Source organism: Leptonychotes weddellii, chromosome 8, assembly GCF_054177405.1.
Source record: "Leptonychotes weddellii isolate Sample4059 chromosome 8, ASM5417740v2, whole genome shotgun sequence".
NCBI lineage: Eukaryota > Metazoa > Chordata > Mammalia > Carnivora > Phocidae > Leptonychotes > Leptonychotes weddellii.
In genome coordinates, this window is record NC_138376.1 from 59,190,954 (window position 1) to 59,209,778 (window position 18,825).

Consider the following 18,825-nt stretch of genomic DNA (forward strand, 5'->3'; position numbering starts at 1 on the left):
AAAATATTTAAAATATCTTAATTTTTATGTTTTAATTTTTGCGGAAAATACATTCAAATTTTGTACTCTTAATATAGTTGCAATTATTTTTTAATCTTTTAGCTCTTTACTGTCAATAGAACACAAATAATGTAAAAATCTTAATTAGAATAATATAATGAGTGATCTTTTTCTAATGAAAGTAAGAAAAATAAATTCATGGAATGAGTCAAATTATAAATAATTTATAAAGTTTTATGTTATTATTAATATAAACATCTCTGGCCCATCAACAAAAAAATCCCTAAAACATAGAGTAATAATTAAAATGTCTTCTATGTTTTGCCAACTATCAGTAATAGCCAGCCACAGCTTTAAACACGTATTTTATTTTTGTTATTATGAATATACTGGTGTTTCAGTAGGAGAGAACATACTTCATCTTACAGCTTGTTAGCCTGACCTATAACATTTAAATATTTAGATATATGGTATGTGGACCTCTATTTGTACTCTTGCCATGGAGCTCACAAATGTTAGGAATGGACCTTTTCTGATCATAAAGGAGACCCAGGGTAACCCAAAATTTCTAAGTGAAATGGGATATCCTCCATGGAACCACATCATGTGGAGCTTCCATAGTTTCTGGGGAGCCTTCAGAGCTGACAACATTTGGGGCACCTGAAATGTATGGCCCTCTCGAGGTCTTTGTGACCCAACTAAAGTGTCCAGCCCCATTCATCTGCACATTTACACCTTGGTCTGGATGGAAAGGGGTGGATCTAAGAAATTGGTGGGGCAAGAGAATGAACCTAACAATCTCTTCGCATATATGTCTTCCTACTTTTGCCCTTTCCAGACTAAGTGAAATAGCCTGGTTGGCAATTGCTAAGACAGGTTTAAAGCCAGCTCAGAATTTCTGAACTGAATGCAATATCATGGCTGTGGTGCCAGCTTTTAGTAGAAACTGGGTCAAAGGGTGGAGTGGGTAAGAAGCGATGCTCTTTAAATTGTACACTCAGCCATCTGCCAACTAAGCTGATTGAGGAGTCAGGCTCTTGAAGAACCCAAGGGAAAGTTGTGAGCGACTTGTTTATTAAGTTGATTCACATATTATTTAAACAGTCCATGAGACTGTTTACTCCATTCTGAAAATCAATGGCTATTTTCACTGACAAAAACTATAGAATTATGAAGGATCCTTATGGCAGAAATAAAAATGGACTTGGAAGCAAAAGTCCAGAATTCTCATCCTAGTTTTGCTATTTTCCAGACATATAACCCAGGGCAAGTCAGTAAACTGGTCTAGTCTTCAATCTCCTACCTGCAAAATGATAAAAAAAAAAATGTTATGCCTATTTCATAAACTAATAGGATCAAAGTAAAGCACTTTGAAAATTATAAGGTTACTTACAAATAGAAAACATTACCATTTTCTGTTATGCTCTTGATATTTCCTTCAGGAACTTATGACCAATTTCATATAATTGCTATTACCATAACATATTGATATGGGTTTATTTGATGTGATTATATTGTAAGATATATTTCTTTCCCAAATGACTACAATTCAGAACTCTAAATCAACAATTATTAAATATCCAAACCTTATTAAAGTACTATTGCAGAGAAATTTACTTTTTGTAAACCTCAGTTTCACTCACTAAGAGTGCTATATTTTCCCCCTGAATTCCTATTTCTCTTTCCCTCTCCTTTCATTTTTAAAACTCAGATGACTTATCTTCTATAAGATACTTATGTTGTCAAAAAAATTATCATTTGCCAATGTCTGCTTTTCTTCTGTCTCTCCTCCCTGCACTCATCTACAGTCAATAGGGAAGGTGCCTCTTAATTTCCTCATCTGGACTGTTTTTACAGAAAGGGACTCTTGTTGCTCCCTTCTTCAACTCCAGAGCCATCTGTGGGTTCCAGTCCGACAGGAGGCTGTTGGACACTCCCTGTGCAACCTTGCCCTATCAGATAAATCAGGGAGTGAGCCTCTGACAGGTACTGCTGTCACTATCCTGGATGTCCATGGCGCAAGTGGCACTCTAATCAGACTGTGTGCACACATGGTTGTGCAAAAGGCTATGGGTGGATGACTTTTTCCCCGCCCCAGGTAAATGCCTTGCCCATCTGTGTGCTTAGAGTCAGTGAAATCCTTTCTTAAGATTTGAAATAAAAGAGAATAATATGAAAATATTAAGGCATTGCTCCCATTACTAAAAGTTGCACATTTAATTATGTAAGAAGAAAACTTCAGATGCCTAAATATTAGGATAAAATAATGTATTAAATTCTTTTCCTAACTAACCGAGGAAAGGCATTGAGTTACTTTATGTATTGAGATAATAAGTTAATTCAGGCCCCTCCCAGGCAACACATTTAGAAGATAATTCTAAATAGGATAAATAAATAAATAGGAAAAGACTTTAACCACTCTGTGCCCTATATTTAATCTGCAGAAATTATTTTAGAATTTCAGAATACTGTTTATTATGTTTATCTTCACAGCTGTGTGTTACAAAGGTAATTGTATGTGTTTTAGTTGTTACAAATGTTCTCTAGGAATTCATGTTGATGGCTTTTTTGGAATTATCCATTCCAAACAGGTGACCAGTCCCTTAGTATTTCCTTGCCTCACAGGCAAGAGGTGGCAAGACTCTTAGAGGAGCTGGCTTCTTTCTGGGGACACTCAGAACATTGTACCTTCAGTACAGATACTATCAGGCTTGCTGATGATTCCAGGACCCTAAATGTGGACCAAAGCAGCAGATTCCCTGGAAATGTCCCAACAGTTCTTCAGTAATCACTGTGAGCAAATGATTGATGACTGGAGCCCCCCAGAGTCTTAGTCAAACACAAGACCCAGGTACAGCCCTGGGTGGGTGGAGATCCAATTATTACTGAATCTCCCACCAGCCTATAAGAATGGGACATGGAGTTGGCTTTCAAGTGATTTATAGATTATAAACAAATAAATAAACTTTTGAATTTGTGAATTTGAATTATATTATGGCTGTCAATGTACACATTCACAAACTGGACAAGGGATTAGAGAGAATAAATTATTAATTCTTGGTTTGAACAAGAGGTTATTGTTGAGCTGATGATCTTAGAATAATAGTTAGGCTCACAGATATCTAACAGTAATCTTCACTTACTCCTTGGCCCTTTAATTGTGAAAACAGAGTAACAAAGTATAAAAACTAAAATTATTTTGAAAAAGCACCACAATTCCATCATCCAAATAAAGAAACTATTTTAATGCTGCATATATTTTTCCAGTCAATATATATTAACAAGTAATCTGTGTCTCCAATATGAGGAGTATCATGGAGGATTTCCAGCAGAATTATTGAAAGCCCAAATTCCTTCCAGTCCTTGATAGAATATCCTTTGGTGTGATTGTCTTCTGTGTTCCCTTTGGTGGCCTTTAAATTGCTCGTGCTGCCACCTCATGGCTTCTGTTGCTGCTGCCTGCTTTCTTACCAAGGGTGTGGGATGGCTTTATGTGATTTGAAAGCTTGTCACTGCTGAGTTCATTTGAAGATTTTCTTGTGCATCAGGATAACAAACCTGAGGTGCAGCTCCTGTAGGCTCATACCTGTCCAAACATGTCTGGGAAGTTTGTGACCAGCCTGTTTTCCTGGGGCCTAAAGAGCCTCTGGAAAAAGCCTGAGTTTTGTCTCCTGCTGGACTACTGGGCATTTGGTGTAAATTGTGAGCTATTCTAATAGAAGTCAAATTGAGAGGGGGCTATTGAGAGTCTCCTGGAAAAGAATTCATCCTACGGGTAGAAGGAGGAAGACCTAATGAACTTCCCAGTATCAAACCCCTAGTCATCAGAGGAGAAAAGAGATTCTGAGTATACCTTTGTGACTGTCTGTTCTAAGCCCATACATTCTTGTCTGGGTCCTAGGTCAAATGAGGACGATAAGTAAAAATTGGAAGAACATTCACTGAACACTTCATGGAACATGAAGGCATACACACAGATATATTGCATTGTTTTTGACCTCTCAGATGGAATGTTACAAATTGGAGACAGATAACCCCAATTTGCCACAAATCACCAAGTTTTGGCTCTGTGAACTTTTGAGAACTGCAGCATGTGGTGACATCCTTTGGGCTCAGTGGAGTAGCAATAGGGTGAAGAATGAGATGCTTGGGGGAATAGGATCTGGGAAAGCTGTGGTGACTGTTGGGGGAGAAATGTGGTATCTAGTAAGGTATCTGTGTTTCTGATCACAAGTAAGACATCCCCTATGACTCTCAGAAATGCTAAAGGGAGCATCTTTGGAGTTGAGGACCAGCTTTATGCAACTAAGGGTAGTAAGATCTGAGTCATCTTCAAGTGATCCTGAATGCATCTACAGGCTGGTGAAGTCCCTTCAGAGCTAGATGCAGGCTCACAATAACCACAGATGGAAGATGCAGCTACGTTTAACTACTATCTGGTCAAAATGGCTTAGCCTCTTAGGTTTTTAATAGTTCCCTTTGACTTATTACTTCTCTTTCATTTCTTTCAGCACATAAGTACATCCTTTGTGCAGGAGGATAGAGTACATAGTGTGCAAACATATTTTAATCAATTCCTTAGAGACCTCGTAGCCTGGTGGGCAACACATATTCATTTATTTATTCATTCAACAATGTTATTAACTACCTACACTATGCTACATATCATTCAATGTTTTTGGCATAATAACGAACAAGTAAGCAAGAAAGCATTTTAACTTCAAAATGCTTACTCGGTAGGAGTAGATAATAAACACAAGGATAATAAACACAAGGATCAATATAAGATAAATAACTACAGATAGGGTTAAGTACAGGGAAGGGAATAAGCATAGTGATATAATGACAAACAACTGAAAGGCCTCACTGAAGAGATAATATTTGAACAGGAACCTAAAAGATGGAAAAGAGCCAAACACCGGAGATCTGCAGATGAGTGTTCTAGGTAAAAGCAACAATAAAAGGCAGGGCCCTTAGATGAGAAAAAATTCAGTGTGTTCAGGAACTGAGAGGAAGCCAGGGAGCTAGACCTTAGTGAGAGAGAAGAAAGTGTGATGAGATGAGCTTAGAGAATTAAGAAGGGCCAAATAATATAGGGCCTTAGACTTTGGCCAGGAGCATGGCTTCTTGCTTCAGTTACTAGGAAGGCTATGGATGTTATAAGCAAGGGACAGTCATAATTTTAGAAATTACAGTAACAGGTGCTGAGATTTTTCATTTCCATTTTCTAACAGTACTCTCCCTCAAGTCTCAAAAAACTTAAATTCTTAAGAGCTGGTCCTGAGAAAATGTCAACTGGCACTATTCAGTGACTTACCACCAAGCTTATTCTTCACACTAACGTGTGGTGTCTCTACATTGACTCAAATAGCTGAACTCCTGCTTACTCCCTTTGAGGGCCGTAAAATGGGACACTCCCTGAGACACCAGGGTGGCTTTGGTTTCCTCCTCTTCGCTGGAGGATTTCCATACCAAGACTAACTATCTAGCAACTGCCCCTCCCAGGAGATTCATGGCGGTGAAACTTTTATAGGCCTACCTTTCACATTAGAACAGCCCTATTTTGGGGGTACATAGGTGGCTCAGTCAGTTAAGTATCTGACTCTTGATATCAGCTTAGGTCTTGATCTCAGGGTTGTGAGTTCAAGCCCCAGCGTGGAGCCCACAAAAAAATTAAAACCAAACAAAAACAAAAACAAAACCAACACACACACACACAAACATCCCTATGTTGATGAATTAGGCAACATACACATAAAACTTATGATCTAAAAGTCTCAATAGGGGCGCCTGGGTGGCTCAGGTGTTAAGCGTCTGCCTTCGGCTCAGGTCATGATCCCAGGGTCCTGGGATCGAGCCCCGCATCAGGCTCCCTGCTCCTCAGGGAAGCCTGCTTCTCCTTCTCCTACTCCCTCTGCTTGTGTTCCCTCTCTCGCTGTGTCTCTCTCTGTCAAATAAATAAATAAAATCTTTTTAAAAAAATAAAATAAAATAAAAGTCTCAATAATAGTAAGGTAACAGGGAAAATGGCAGAGATGCCCTGCAGACCTGATAGGGTCCTGAGAAGAGTGAGTGAAGCAGCCAAAGGAAGACAATTCAAATGCTATGTAGTGACTGCCTGTTTTTTTGTTTTGTTTTGTTTTTTAAGATTTTGTTTATTTATTTGAGAGAGAGAGAGAGAGACCATGAGTGGGGTGGGGAGGGTGCAGAGGGAGATGGAGAATGAGAAGCAGACTCCCCATTGAGCAGAGAGCCCGATGTGGAGCTCAATCCCAGGACCCCAAGACCACGACCTGAGCTGAAGGCTGACACTTAACTGACTGAGCCACCCAGGCACCCTGGCTGTCTGTTCTTATATATGAACACTTGTGTAAAACCCAAGGGCCTCTCAGAAATAATGGAGGAATGTGGATTTTTCAAAGAAACAGAAGGCTGAATGAGCAGGTAGGAAAGACTGAGTCAGCAATAGGCTAAAATATGGAACACAACTCCATCTTCAAAGTATCTTCTAAACATTTTGAAAATATTTGGGGCTTCCTGATGGGATTTCTCATTTATGTTTATTTTACTTTCATCCATTCGCCCACCATTAAAGAAATGTATGTGTGTGTGTATATGTGTATATGTATATATACACACATATATATGGTTGCATAATTACATTTATAGTTTTAACTATATTAGTCACTATATATGCTGACATATATATATTATGTATGGACTGAATGTTTGTGTCCCCTAAAAATTGATATGTTAAAATCCAAAATGTGTATGGTCATCATATTAGGGCACCCCCAATGGGATGTGTTCTTATAAGAAGAGACTTTCTTCTCTCTCTCTCTCTCTTTCTCAGTTTGTACACAGAGGAAGGCCATTTGAGGGACATGCTGAGAAGGTGGCCATTTGCAAACTGAGAAAGGAGGCCTCACTGGATACAACCCTGCTAGAACCTTGATCTTGGACTTCCAGCCTTCAGAACTGTGGGAAAATAAATTTCTGTTGTTTGATCCACTCACTTTCCTGCTTCTTTGAATAACTGGTCATGTTTTCAATTAGACATTGTGAATTTGATCTGGTTGGATTTTCTTATACTTCTATACATATTCTTAAGCTTTGTTTTAGAATGCAGTTAAATCATGTAGAAACAACTTGATCCTTTTAAGGCTTGCTCTTAAGTTTTATTAGGCTGGACCAGTGCAGTCTTTAGTTTAGGGCTAGTTTTGCTCCAGTACTGAGGCAATATATAAGTCCTTTGTCTGATGCTCTGTGAACATGAACTATCCCTCATTTTTTATGGGCTCTAGAGATTATTCCCTCTGATCTTTTCAGCTATTATTTTCCCCTGGCCTTGGGGGAAAATAAGACACATGCACTCATTGGTACTCAGCCAGAGCCTCAAGAGGCCTCTCTGTAGATTTCCAGAATTCTCTCTCTGTCCTGCTTACTTTTTTTCTGGTACTCTGCCCTATGAACTTTTGCTGCCTTGGCCATCCCAGACTCCATCTTCTTAACTTATGGGGAATGCCAGGCAATGCCTGGCTTTCCCCCTTCCTATACTGTGTCTTGGAAACTCTCTCCAGGCACTAACATACAGACAGTGTCAGGGCTCATTTGCTTGTTTCCTTGCCCTCAGGGATCATTGTCCTATGCTGTCTGGTATCTAATGCTTGAAAATGCTTGTTTCATTTATTTTGTGCAGCCTTTGTTTCCAGAGAATAAATCTGGACTGTGTTTCCCCATCTTGGCTGGACTCTAATTATGTATTTGAGAACTTTATTTTTATAAACCTAAATTACATTTATCCCTGTAAATTTCATATTAATTTTATCCTTTTTAATTCTCTTCTGACATTTTCCATTTTTTTGTTTTAATTAGTATGTGAAAAATGAATAAGCATTATTTCTATATGTTTGTCACACAGATAAAATATATAGTTTAGAGTAAGACCAGGGATAGAGTTCTGAGGCCTTCCACAAGGGATCAACCTGAAGTTCTCCTCAAACCATTAGGCAGTGTTCTTTGAGAATAATGGTCCATAGAGTTGCAGGATCATCTCACATTAACAGCATGGAGCTTACACATCTCCTATCCACAAAAACAGTAAGAGAGTCTTTATCACTTTCTTTGCAAAAATGAAGGTATTTTATGTTTATTACCTTCCCTAAATTTAGAAACTGTCACAATGAGAGTTTAGTTTATTCTATATGGCTTTTTTTTTAATGATTCCATGTTGGTATCTGCAGATCTCTGCTTCTAAACAATTTTATATTCCAGAATTAAGCTAAAAATCCACATCAAGATTATATAGACCTATAGCTTCCAAATTTTACCTTTTCTAGAAAGAGTCACTTGTCCATTTCTGATTTCCCGTCATTGGTCTTGTTTATCATGACTTTTCAGAAACTGCCAACAATTTTTCTGGAACTATAACGCAAATTTTTTCAATATTCTCCTTATTATCTCCAGTATATTACCCAGCTATGTGAGGTTCCTTCTATATAGCTGAGATTGAAAACATATGGCTAAAATTTAAAAAAAAAGTCACTGTGTCAGAAAATTTTAATGAAACTTAAATCTTTCTTATACAGCTTCACCTGGTAAGAGTTTCAACTGTATTTGTTTTTTGTTTTTTGGGTTTGTTTGTTTGTTTTTGAGAGAGAGCGAGAGAGAGAGAGAGAGAGGAGGGGCAGAGAGAGAGAGAGGGAGAGAATCTCAAGCAGGTGCCACACCCAGAGCAGAGCTCAACACAGGGCTTAAGTTCAGGACCCTGAGATCAGGACCTGAGCCAAAATCAAAAGTCAGATGCTTAACCGACTGATCCACCCAGGTGCCCCAACCATATTTGTTTTTAAGATTGTCAGTTTGAGGGGCGCCTGGGTGGCTCAGTCATTAAGCCTCTGCCTTCGGCTCAGGTCATGATCCCGGGGTCCTGGAATTGAGCCCCGCATCGGGCTCCCTGCTCAGTGGGGAGCCTGCTTTTCCCTCTCCCACTCCTCCCGCTTGTGTTCCCTCTCTCTCTCTGTGTCTCTCTCTGTCAAATAAATATATAAAATCTTTAAAAAAAAAAAAAGATTGTCAGTTTGAATGCTATTATCCATGACGGAGAAAAAAGAAAAATAGGAATCTTACTTATCTTCTGTCATTTGTTGACATGATCTGTTGCCTGAATAACTAAATAATACCTGGTATCCAAGTAGTAGTCCCAAACCATCACTGCTGTTTTCCTTGGTCAGAACATAATCTCAACTCTCATTGCCATTTCTCTTCATAATCCTGAAGTACTCTGTTGGCTGCCCTTGCAACCCCTCCCCTTTTTTTTCTTTTGGAAGAGGCTTGGTCCATTCTGTGGTATGTAGTTTTCCTGTTATTATTTTTACAGGCTCTCACCATTCTTATAGGTTCACACCATTCCTATATGCACCCAAATCAGGTATACTAATAAGTTTTTAACCCTAGAATAAATCACTGTGACTACATTCTGTAAAAACCTATCATCCAAATATGGGAAACAGTTTCTGCAACCAAAGTTTGGGATTTAGTGAACTCATATAACAACGACTTCAATAATTGATTTTTTTTTTTTTTTAAAAAAGCAACCATACTAAAAGAAAAGCATCATATTAGCAAAAAAAGTGACATGATGATAATGGCAAAGTTACATGGTCCAAACTTTTGTGTAAAAAAATGTGAAGCTTTCCATCTTGAAGTCATAAACTCTTGGTTAATTATATTGTTTTGTGGAAAGCTTGACTGAAAATCAACAAGTTTATTTACTGTCAGATGAAGTTGGTTTTAAGACAAACTAGTAATTGTGGTATATTATCTTCACTGGAACAACTTCATTTCCTTACTCATCTCTGGAGGTGGCTTCTCATTGGTCTATGATTCCAATGGCCTGAATGAACAACAATTAAAGATCAAAATCTATTTGGATAGGTGAGTCAGAAGCATTGATTCTGGGTAAAATAGGAGAGCCTTGGACACCCTCATATGTAGATGTCTAAACACTGCAGTGGAACTATTCATCCCAATATGGCACATTGTTACATATCTCCCATGAAAACAATCAATAAAGCATTTAGCCAAGAATGGTACCTACTTTTGTTTCTGAATAGCTTGTAATGATAACCTGTCAATAAATAGTTGCTGAGAATTGTGTAGAACACAGTAAAAAGGTTCTTCAAGCACTTATAGGAAGCTTACATGGTTAGTTTCCTGTCCTCAAGAAGTCTACAAATCTAGTAGAGGAAATAGGATTCTGAAATACTCGAATGGTTGCAAATGTTAGTAATTAGCTAACATTCACTGAGTGTCTACAAAGTACCAGATACCATTCTAAGCACTCAGGACACTGTAATGAACAAGTAGACAAAAATTCCTGTACTGGGGCACCTGGGTGGCTCAGTCGTTAAGCGTCTGCCTTCGGCTCAGGTCATGATCCCAGGGTCCTGGGATCGAGCCCCGCATTGGGCTCCCTGCTCCGTGGGGAAGCCTGCTTCTCCCTCTCCTACTCCCCCTGCTTGTGTTCCCTCTCTTGCTGTGTCTCTGTCAAATAAATAAATTAATTTAAAAAAATCTTTAAAAAAAATTCCTGTACTTATGGAGCTTACATTCTAGTGGGGGAGTGGGTAGAAAGTCAGAAAATAAATAAGATAAATAAGTAGGTCAGATAGGTAAAACTATAGGATTTTACCAAATCAAAACCTCAGCGAGATACTACCTCACACCAGTCAGAATGGCTAAAATTAACAAGTCAGGAAATGACAGATGTTGGCAAGGATGCAGAGAAAGGGGAACCCTCCTACATTGTTGGTGGGAATGCAAGCTGGTGCAGCCACTCTGGAAAACAGTATGGAGGTTCCTCAAAAAGTTGAAAATAGAGCTACCCTACGACCCAGCAATTGCACTACTGAGTATTTACCCCAAAGATACAAATGTAGTGATCTGAAGGGAGAAGTGCACCCCAATGTTTATAGCAGCAATGTCCACAACAGCCAACCTTTGGAAAGAGCCAAGATGTCCGTCAACAGATGAGTGGATAAAGAAGATGTGGTATACATATACAATGGAATATTATGCAGCCATCAAAAAAACCCCCAAATTTTGCCATTTGCAATGACGTGGATGGAACTAGAGGGTATTATGCTAAGCGAAATAAGTCAAGCAGAGAAAGTCAATTATCATATGGTTTCACTTATTTGTGGAATGTAAGGAATAGCATGGAGGATATTAGGAGAAGGAAGGGAAAAATGAAGGGGGGGAAATCGGAGGGGGAGTTGAACCATGAGAGACTATGGACAAAACTGAGGGTTCTAGAGGGGAGGGGGTTGAGGGATGGGTTAGCCTGGTGATGGGTATTAAGGAGGGCACGTATTGAATGGAGCATTGGGTGTTATACGCAAACAATGAATCATGGAACACATCAAAAACTAATGATGTAATGTATGGTGATTAAAATAATAAAATTTAAAAGAAAAACCAAAAATCTATAGGATTTTATAGACACTGCTAGAAATACAATGCAAACCACATATGTAATTGTCAATTTTCCATTAGCCATATTAAAAAGAAAGAAGAAATAGGTGAAATTAAATCTCATTAAATTTTTTATTTTGGAATAATTCTTGGTTTACACAAAGTTTGCAAATGTAGTACAGAAAATTGCTGTATACTCTTCACTCAATTTTTAAGGTCTTATATAACTGTCAAAATTAAGACACCAACACTGGTACATTACTATTAACTAAATCACATTTATTATTTGGATTTCATCATTTTGCCCATTAATGTCCACTTTCTGTTCCAGGATCCAATCCATGATACCATATTGCATTTAGTTGTCATGTTTCCTTAGTCTCCTCTGGTCTGTGACAGGGGATATTAATTTTAATAATATATCTTATTTAATACACTATATAAAAAATATCATTTCAAACTGTGATCAATATTTACATTATCCATAATATATTTTACATTATTTTTTCATACTAAGTCTTCAAAATCCAGTGTGTATTTATACTTAAAACATATAAGCACTTTCACAGAAAGTACTTAATCTGCATTTAGATCTCACAAGATTTACATTTGAAAAAGTAGATTCACATACTCAGGTTCTAAACATACTTAAAAGTTCCAATAATTGCCCAGAATGTCAGGTTTTAATGAACTTAATTAATTTAAAAATTCAGTTCTTCAAATGCACTAGCCACATTTCAAGTGCCCAATAGTCTACGTAGCTAATAATTACCATATTGAACAGTACAGCTCTAGACCATTCTAAGGACTTTTGGCTTTTATTCTGGGTGAGACAGGGAGCTCTGAAGGGTTTTGAGCAAAGGAGTGATGTGATGTGATTGATTTAAGAATACTCTGCTGTGCTGGAGAATAAGTTGAAGTGAGGCAAAGGCAGACACAAGCAGACCAACCAGGAGGCTACTGCACTAATCTAAGCGAGTGATGAAGGACTAGGCTGGTACCAGTGAAAATTGGGAAGTGATAGGATTCCAGGAATACGTTGCTGGACCTAACACAATCTGCTTATAGATTGTATGTGGTGTCATGGATGACACCAAAGGTTTTGGCCTAAAAATTAGAAAATTTGGCCTAAAAATTAGAAAGAGATTGTCTTTTACAGAGAAGTTTTTGTAAGAAGCAGGTTTGGGGGATAAGGGAGAAGAAGATTGGAGGCTGTTTTAGACATTTTCAATTTTTAGGTACCTATGAGACAGTTAAGTGGAGATGTTAAGTAGGCAGTGTATATATGATTCTGGAGTTCAGGGGGGAGAGCTCAGCTGGAAAAATAAATTTGGGGGTCATTAGCATATAGTTGATGTTTAAAAATTAAGACTGGAGATTACCAAAGGACTGAATATATAGAAAGAAGTGTTAGGGTGAGGTTATTCAGCAGCTGTATTTTTAGGAAGATTCAAGTTTTGAAATCAGGCCCCAAGAGATCAACAGAATTGGTGGAATAATAATTCTTTCCAAGTAAAAGCAGCGTTAGACGCAACGGTGTAAAGGTGGCGATCACCCAACCATAGTCTACGGCAGATGATTCTCTTCTGCTGAGGTAAAAATAATTAGCCAGTAGATATAGAAAGATGCAGTAAGTGAGGAAGGGCTTTCTTGCTGGCTAAGTAGCTAGCCAGAGCTGGGAATGCGAGGGTTCTAAGGACAGTTTTGGAGTTAACAAGTGACAGCTGTAATCCGTTTCCTACACATACAACCAGCCTGTTCTACCATACAGCATATGTCCTAATGCTGGTACAACAAAGACATCTCTTCGATTGGCAGAGAAGAGAAAGTGTTGCCTTGAATCACAAAGCCACTTTAACAGCAGAGCCCAGCAAGGGTAGATTACTAGGGAGGTGCCCTTTCCCTGAGGGCACCCGAGCTCCTGAATGGGACAAATTCGGAGGGAGGGCGCTGATCAGGCGGGTTCGGGCCGCTGCAATCCAGACGGGCTTGTGAATTCTGCACAGAATTCTGACAAAGGGGAGGGCCTTAGCTTGAAGACGAAGCGCGGAGTTATTTATTTTAGGAGAGCGGAAAGGCACAAATGGAAAGCTCAAGGACAAAAAACACTGAGATTCTTGCGCAGGCCGCAGAGTTGAAGGTAGCTCTGCGAACGAACCGTTCTTGCCATATCCTCCCTAAGCCGGGCAGTGGGGAGGGCGAAGGACAGAATCCGGGGCAGTGCGGCGGGAAGGGCCGACTCAGAGGGCATCTTTTAGGTCCTGATGCTCGGGGCAACGGTCCCCATCACTATTTTCCTCTCACCAGGTAGCTCCGCCCAGAGGTGACTCCCTCCCCGGCAAAAAATTTGGCCTGGTCAAACGAGAAAGTGCAGAAAAACTGGTCTATTGATAGTCTGGGAACGCCCACCAAATATGAGCACCTAGGTACCGCCGGTGGAGTCAGAGCGCACGAACCTCCTAAGGCGGAACTGGCGGATCGCAGGGAGCCGGGCGGTGCTGACGCACACAAGCCAATTACGGCAGACGCTTCCACGTGACTAGAACTGACCAATAGGCAGTCGAGACGATAGCGGCGGGGAAATTCAAACGTGTTTGAGGAGAGGGGTCTGGATTCCATCTTTTCTTCCCTACTCCGCTTTCTGGCGGTGAGTTCTCCCTCGCGGGCACACCGAGGAACGGCGGCGGCTCGTGTGTGGGCTCTTTAGCCACAAGGGTCGGTGAGTGGTTAGGGCGCGGCGGGGAGGACTCAGAGCCTGGTAGAAGACGTAGGGCGCGGCTAAACGAACTGAAGGGGGAGAGGAGGTCTCGCTGCTTCCGGCAATCCAGCGGGTGGTGAGGGAAATTTTGTTGAGGACCCAGGAAACAAGAGGTGGGTGTGTACCTCGCTGAAGAGGGCCTGGAGGGCACCTGGGGAGAGTTTTGGGGCCATGAAATCGTCTCCCAAAAGACACGCCCTCTTGTCTGGTGTTTTAGAACAGGGGGAGGAGACAGTGACCCCGTTCTGACAGTTACCTTTTGAACCTGACTTCAAATAGTGGTTTCTAGCTGCCCACTTTATCGCCCCTTTTCATTGTCAAACTCGAGGTCAGGGGCGGCATTAATATCAGTTACCCTGGGCTACTGGGTTAATGTCTGAGAATCACAAACCTGAGATTGACAGGAAGAACGACTGCAGACACTTTGTAACATCACCACCGTGCAGATGAGCAAGTGCTGGTGCTATAAGAATGCAGTAGATTTTTGGTTTTAGAATGATTAAGATAGCAAATCATAATTCTGCCAGATAGGCATAAGAACAAGCCTTCTGATACCACTTTATCAATAAAAGGCAATAATGTGTATATATTCTGCTTTGAACGCACTTGCAATGTGCAGGCTTACTCGCATACAGCAGGTGAATAAAGGAATGGTTTTCATTATCAAAAATATTCTTTATGTCTATATGTCACTACCAGAATCCAAGCAAACACTCCCTCACATTTTAAAAAATGACTAAATTTGCAGATGGCCCAGAGGAAATAATTCTGGAAAAAGAGTGAAAGGAAAGTGTGGGAGAAAAATGGAAAGTTTGAAAGCAAGGAGGGGCAGCAATTTCTGTGTTGTGCAATGACTTCACTGAAGTTCTGTTGTGAAGAAAAGGTGTATCTGGCCTATTGGAAACCTTGCTGGACAAATTACAAGGATGTGCTGTTGTTTTTATGCGCATAGTTTCACAAATACTACTCTGATAATACATGTGTTTAGATGTGTTCGTATAACTAATGCTTTCGTCTTCTGGGTTCTAAAAGGCTAGCTGAGACATATTTTCTTTAATGCTAGTAAAAAGGAATGATGACCAGTTCAATTTTTTTTTTTTTGCCTTAGAAATGGAGGCTGAGGATTTAAGTGGCAGAGAATTGACAATTGATTCTATAATGAACAAAGTGAGAGATATTAAAAATAAATTTAAAAATGAAGACCTTACTGATGAGCTAAGCTTGAATAAAGTCTCTGCTGATACTACAGGTGAGTTCCTTTTCTTTGAGTGCCTGCTAAGGTAAAGGAATGAAGTGTTAACCACTTGTATTTCATAAATGTAATTTTCTCAGTAATTGTTACTTGCCAGTTAGTCTACAAACACTTTATATTTTAAACCTTCTGTGTGGAAATGTTCCACAATTTTCTGCTTAAAAACAGAAACTTATTACAGTATGCTCTTAACTCTTCCATTACTGTCAGCTGTTATTTCTGTTGATACGCCTGCCATCAGTAGATATGCCATTTTTTTCCATTCTTTTTTTGCTGCAAACTGAGAAAAACATCATGAATCTTAACGAAATTATGGTATAAACTTAAAGTCAAAACTCCATTTTTGATAGGGGAGAATCTTCCTATTACTCCCCCTTTAATTCTCTTCTCCTTTGCTTATTACTCTGTTCCAGCGACAGTGGCTTCCCTGCTATCTCCTATATTCTAGACCAGCTTATATCCCAATCCCTTTGTTCTTGCTCTCAGCCTTGAACACCACTCCCAAGATAATCTGCCAACTCTTAGCTTTTCCAGGTCTGTTCACAGGTCATCTCGGTAAGGCCTTTCCTAGCTCACTTAAAATAGCAACCTACTGGTGTGAGCATGTGTATCCTTTCCCTGTATTATTTTTCTCCATAGCATTAATCACCTTATATCTAATTTACTCATGAATTTGTTTGTCTGTCTCTTCCACTAGAACATGAGCTCCATGAAGGCATGATTTTTATCTGTTTTGTTATATCTACAGGGCTTAGAATGTTGCCTGACATGTAGTGGATACTTTATATTTTTATTGGATGATGAATCAGTAAAAGTGCCCAAAGTTTAATACCCTAGCTTTATGAACAGTTAGCTCAGAAGCCTAATTCTCTATTTCAGATTATTGAGGTTGTTTTGAAAAGTGACCTTTGGATAAATTTGTTATGTCTATACTGACCATTAAATGGATGAGGGATTAAGTGGAAGAACCTGAAATCTAGTCATGATGGTAGATCATATTCAATTGAAACAACCTAGAAAATGATCATTTTGGTGTTAAGCAAAATCTAAGTAGAATATTACCATACTTTATTATGTGTACTTAAATAATGTTAAACCTTGCACACCAAGATGAGTCCTTATTTAAAATTCTTAGCTCGGGGCACCTGGGTGGCTCAGTCAGTTTAGCGTCTGCCTTGGGCTCAGGTCATGATCCCAGCGTCCTGGGGTCAAGTCCCATATTGGGCTCCCTGCTTGTCGGGGAGCCTGCTTCTCCCTCCTCTGCCGCCCCACCCCCCTGCTTGTGCTCTCTCTTGCACTCTCCCTCTTTCAAATAAATAAATAAAATCTTAAATAAAATAAAATTCTTAGCTCACTCAAAACTGTGAATACTTAACATATATTGATAACTGGGATAGAAGACATTATCATAAGTATTGAGGGAAATCCAAAGATTAAAATCATTGATCTATGTGTCTTTTTGTGCCAGTACCATACTGTCTTGATGATTACAGTTATGTAATAGAGCTTGAAGTCCGGAATTGTGATGCCACCAGCTTTGGTTTTCTTTTTCAATATTCCTTTGGCTATTCGGCGTCTTTTCTCATTCCAACACAGTGGTTTTTAGACCTCTTGCAGACTAAGTTCTTAGGAGCTCAGTGGAAGGGAGGTAAAAAAATGGAAAATGAAATTAATATCAGGCCAGATTAAATTTAAAATAAAAAATCAGAGTAATGAATATGTTATGTTTTAGTAAAAAGCAGAAACAGTAATTTTGTTTGTTAAAGCAAAGATTTGCCCTTTTTGAAGGCAACTGAAACTGATAGAAGGAATGATAGTTTCTTAGGGAAATCTGAATTTAATAATTTATTGTTTAGTAATGACTAAAATATCCTGAACAGGAGACTGACATTAATTCAATTTGTCCTTTTAAAACAATTGACAGTAAAGAAAGTAAAAAAAAAATAAATTACAACATGAAAATTATGGAGAAATATGGGTAACTTGCAGGGAGAAGAAAATAACCATACCAGTTACTTATCTTTTACAAATTGTTTTTAATTGGGTTAAAGGTAAGTTTGAGATATATGGAGATAATGTTGGATGGGTGAGGTTGTAAAGAAGGTTATGTTAGGAATGGGGCAATAAGTTTTAAAATTTTTAATGAATAAGTCATTGATGAGGAATTTTCTAACAAAGTTGTTACAGGTGGTGGTGGGAGAGACTTAGGTTTTCTTCGGATAGTTAGGGGGCTGAAATAGAATTATGTTGCTAGAGCATAAAATTTTCTTAGACTACATATGGCCTTTTAAAAGCTACTTATAAAAGAGCTTATTTCCAAAGTTTTTCTTTCCTTCAAAATATGTAACTTTAGGAATAAAATAAACTCTTATAAAGGCATACATGCAGTAAATAAGTTGCTCATATTTATAGGAATTGTTAAAGTTTTATAGTGTTTTAAGGAGCTTATGTACATTTATACTGAGAATATAAATTATTAACTAATTTGAAAGGAGAGTGCAATTTGGCATTTGTTTTGGTATATTTTGTTCCTCTTATTCAGATAACTCGGGAACTGTTAACCAAATTATGATGATGGCAAACAACCCAGAGGACTGGTTGAATTTGTTGCTCAAACTAGAGAAAAACAGTGTCCCCCTAAATGAAGCTCTTTTAAATAAATTGATTGGTCGTTACAGTCAAGCAATTGAAGCCCTTCCTCCAGATAAATATGGCCAAAATGAGAGTTTTGCTCAAATTCAAGTGAGATTTGCTGAATTAAAAGCGTAAGTATTCACTTATTAACTACATTAACTACATCACATTGCACATAACTACATTATAAAAGAAACATGTCAGGATTAATTATAAGAAAATTAATATTTTTTAACCAAATCCCTTTGTTTATAATTAACAAGTGAGTATTGTAAACTCTGTTTACTATGTACATATTTCTACAAAAGTTACATATTCTGGACTCCGCCTAAAAAGATTTTAAAAACTAACTGATTAGTATTTAATTTTACAAACAGAGAAAAACATGCCATGTCCCTTGGAAAATTGAATGAGGAGTTATCAAACTTAAGTAGCTATGTCCTTCTTCTTAAAATTTGACTCTATAATCTTTATTACAGTATTCAGGAGCCGGATGATGCCCGTGACTACTTTCAGATGGCCAGAGCAAACTGCAAGAAATTTGCTTTTGTGCATGTATCTTTTGCACAATTTGAACTATCACAAGGTAATTTGAAAATGTCAAGTCCAGATTTTAAGTAATAGATAACTTCCTGCTGTAACTCAGACTGTAATGTTAAATCATACATATGAAGTAGAAATTTGAGGTGAAAGGCATGGAAGTTGA

General features: G+C 38.6%; 1 protein-coding gene across 5 annotated transcripts in view; it reads left to right on the forward strand.

Annotated features, from left to right (window-relative positions):
* Nucleotides 1-18,825, forward strand: part of TTK (TTK protein kinase) — a 78,147-nt gene that overhangs the window by 22,377 nt on the left and 36,945 nt on the right. For 2 of the 5 annotated variants that reach the window (XM_081828578.1, XM_081828581.1), the window contains exons 1-4: nucleotides 14,039-14,194; nucleotides 15,342-15,482; nucleotides 18,028-18,250; nucleotides 18,599-18,705. In XM_081828578.1, the coding sequence (XP_081684704.1) occupies nucleotides 15,344-15,482; nucleotides 18,028-18,250; nucleotides 18,599-18,705 (469 nt within the window). In that variant the 5' untranslated portion in view covers nucleotides 14,039-14,194; nucleotides 15,342-15,343. Of the gene's footprint in view, nucleotides 1-14,010; nucleotides 14,347-15,341; nucleotides 15,483-18,027; nucleotides 18,251-18,598; nucleotides 18,706-18,825 lie in introns of those variants that run through there. The other 3 variants (XM_081828580.1, XM_081828579.1, XM_031018588.2) reach the window with 3 other exon arrangements.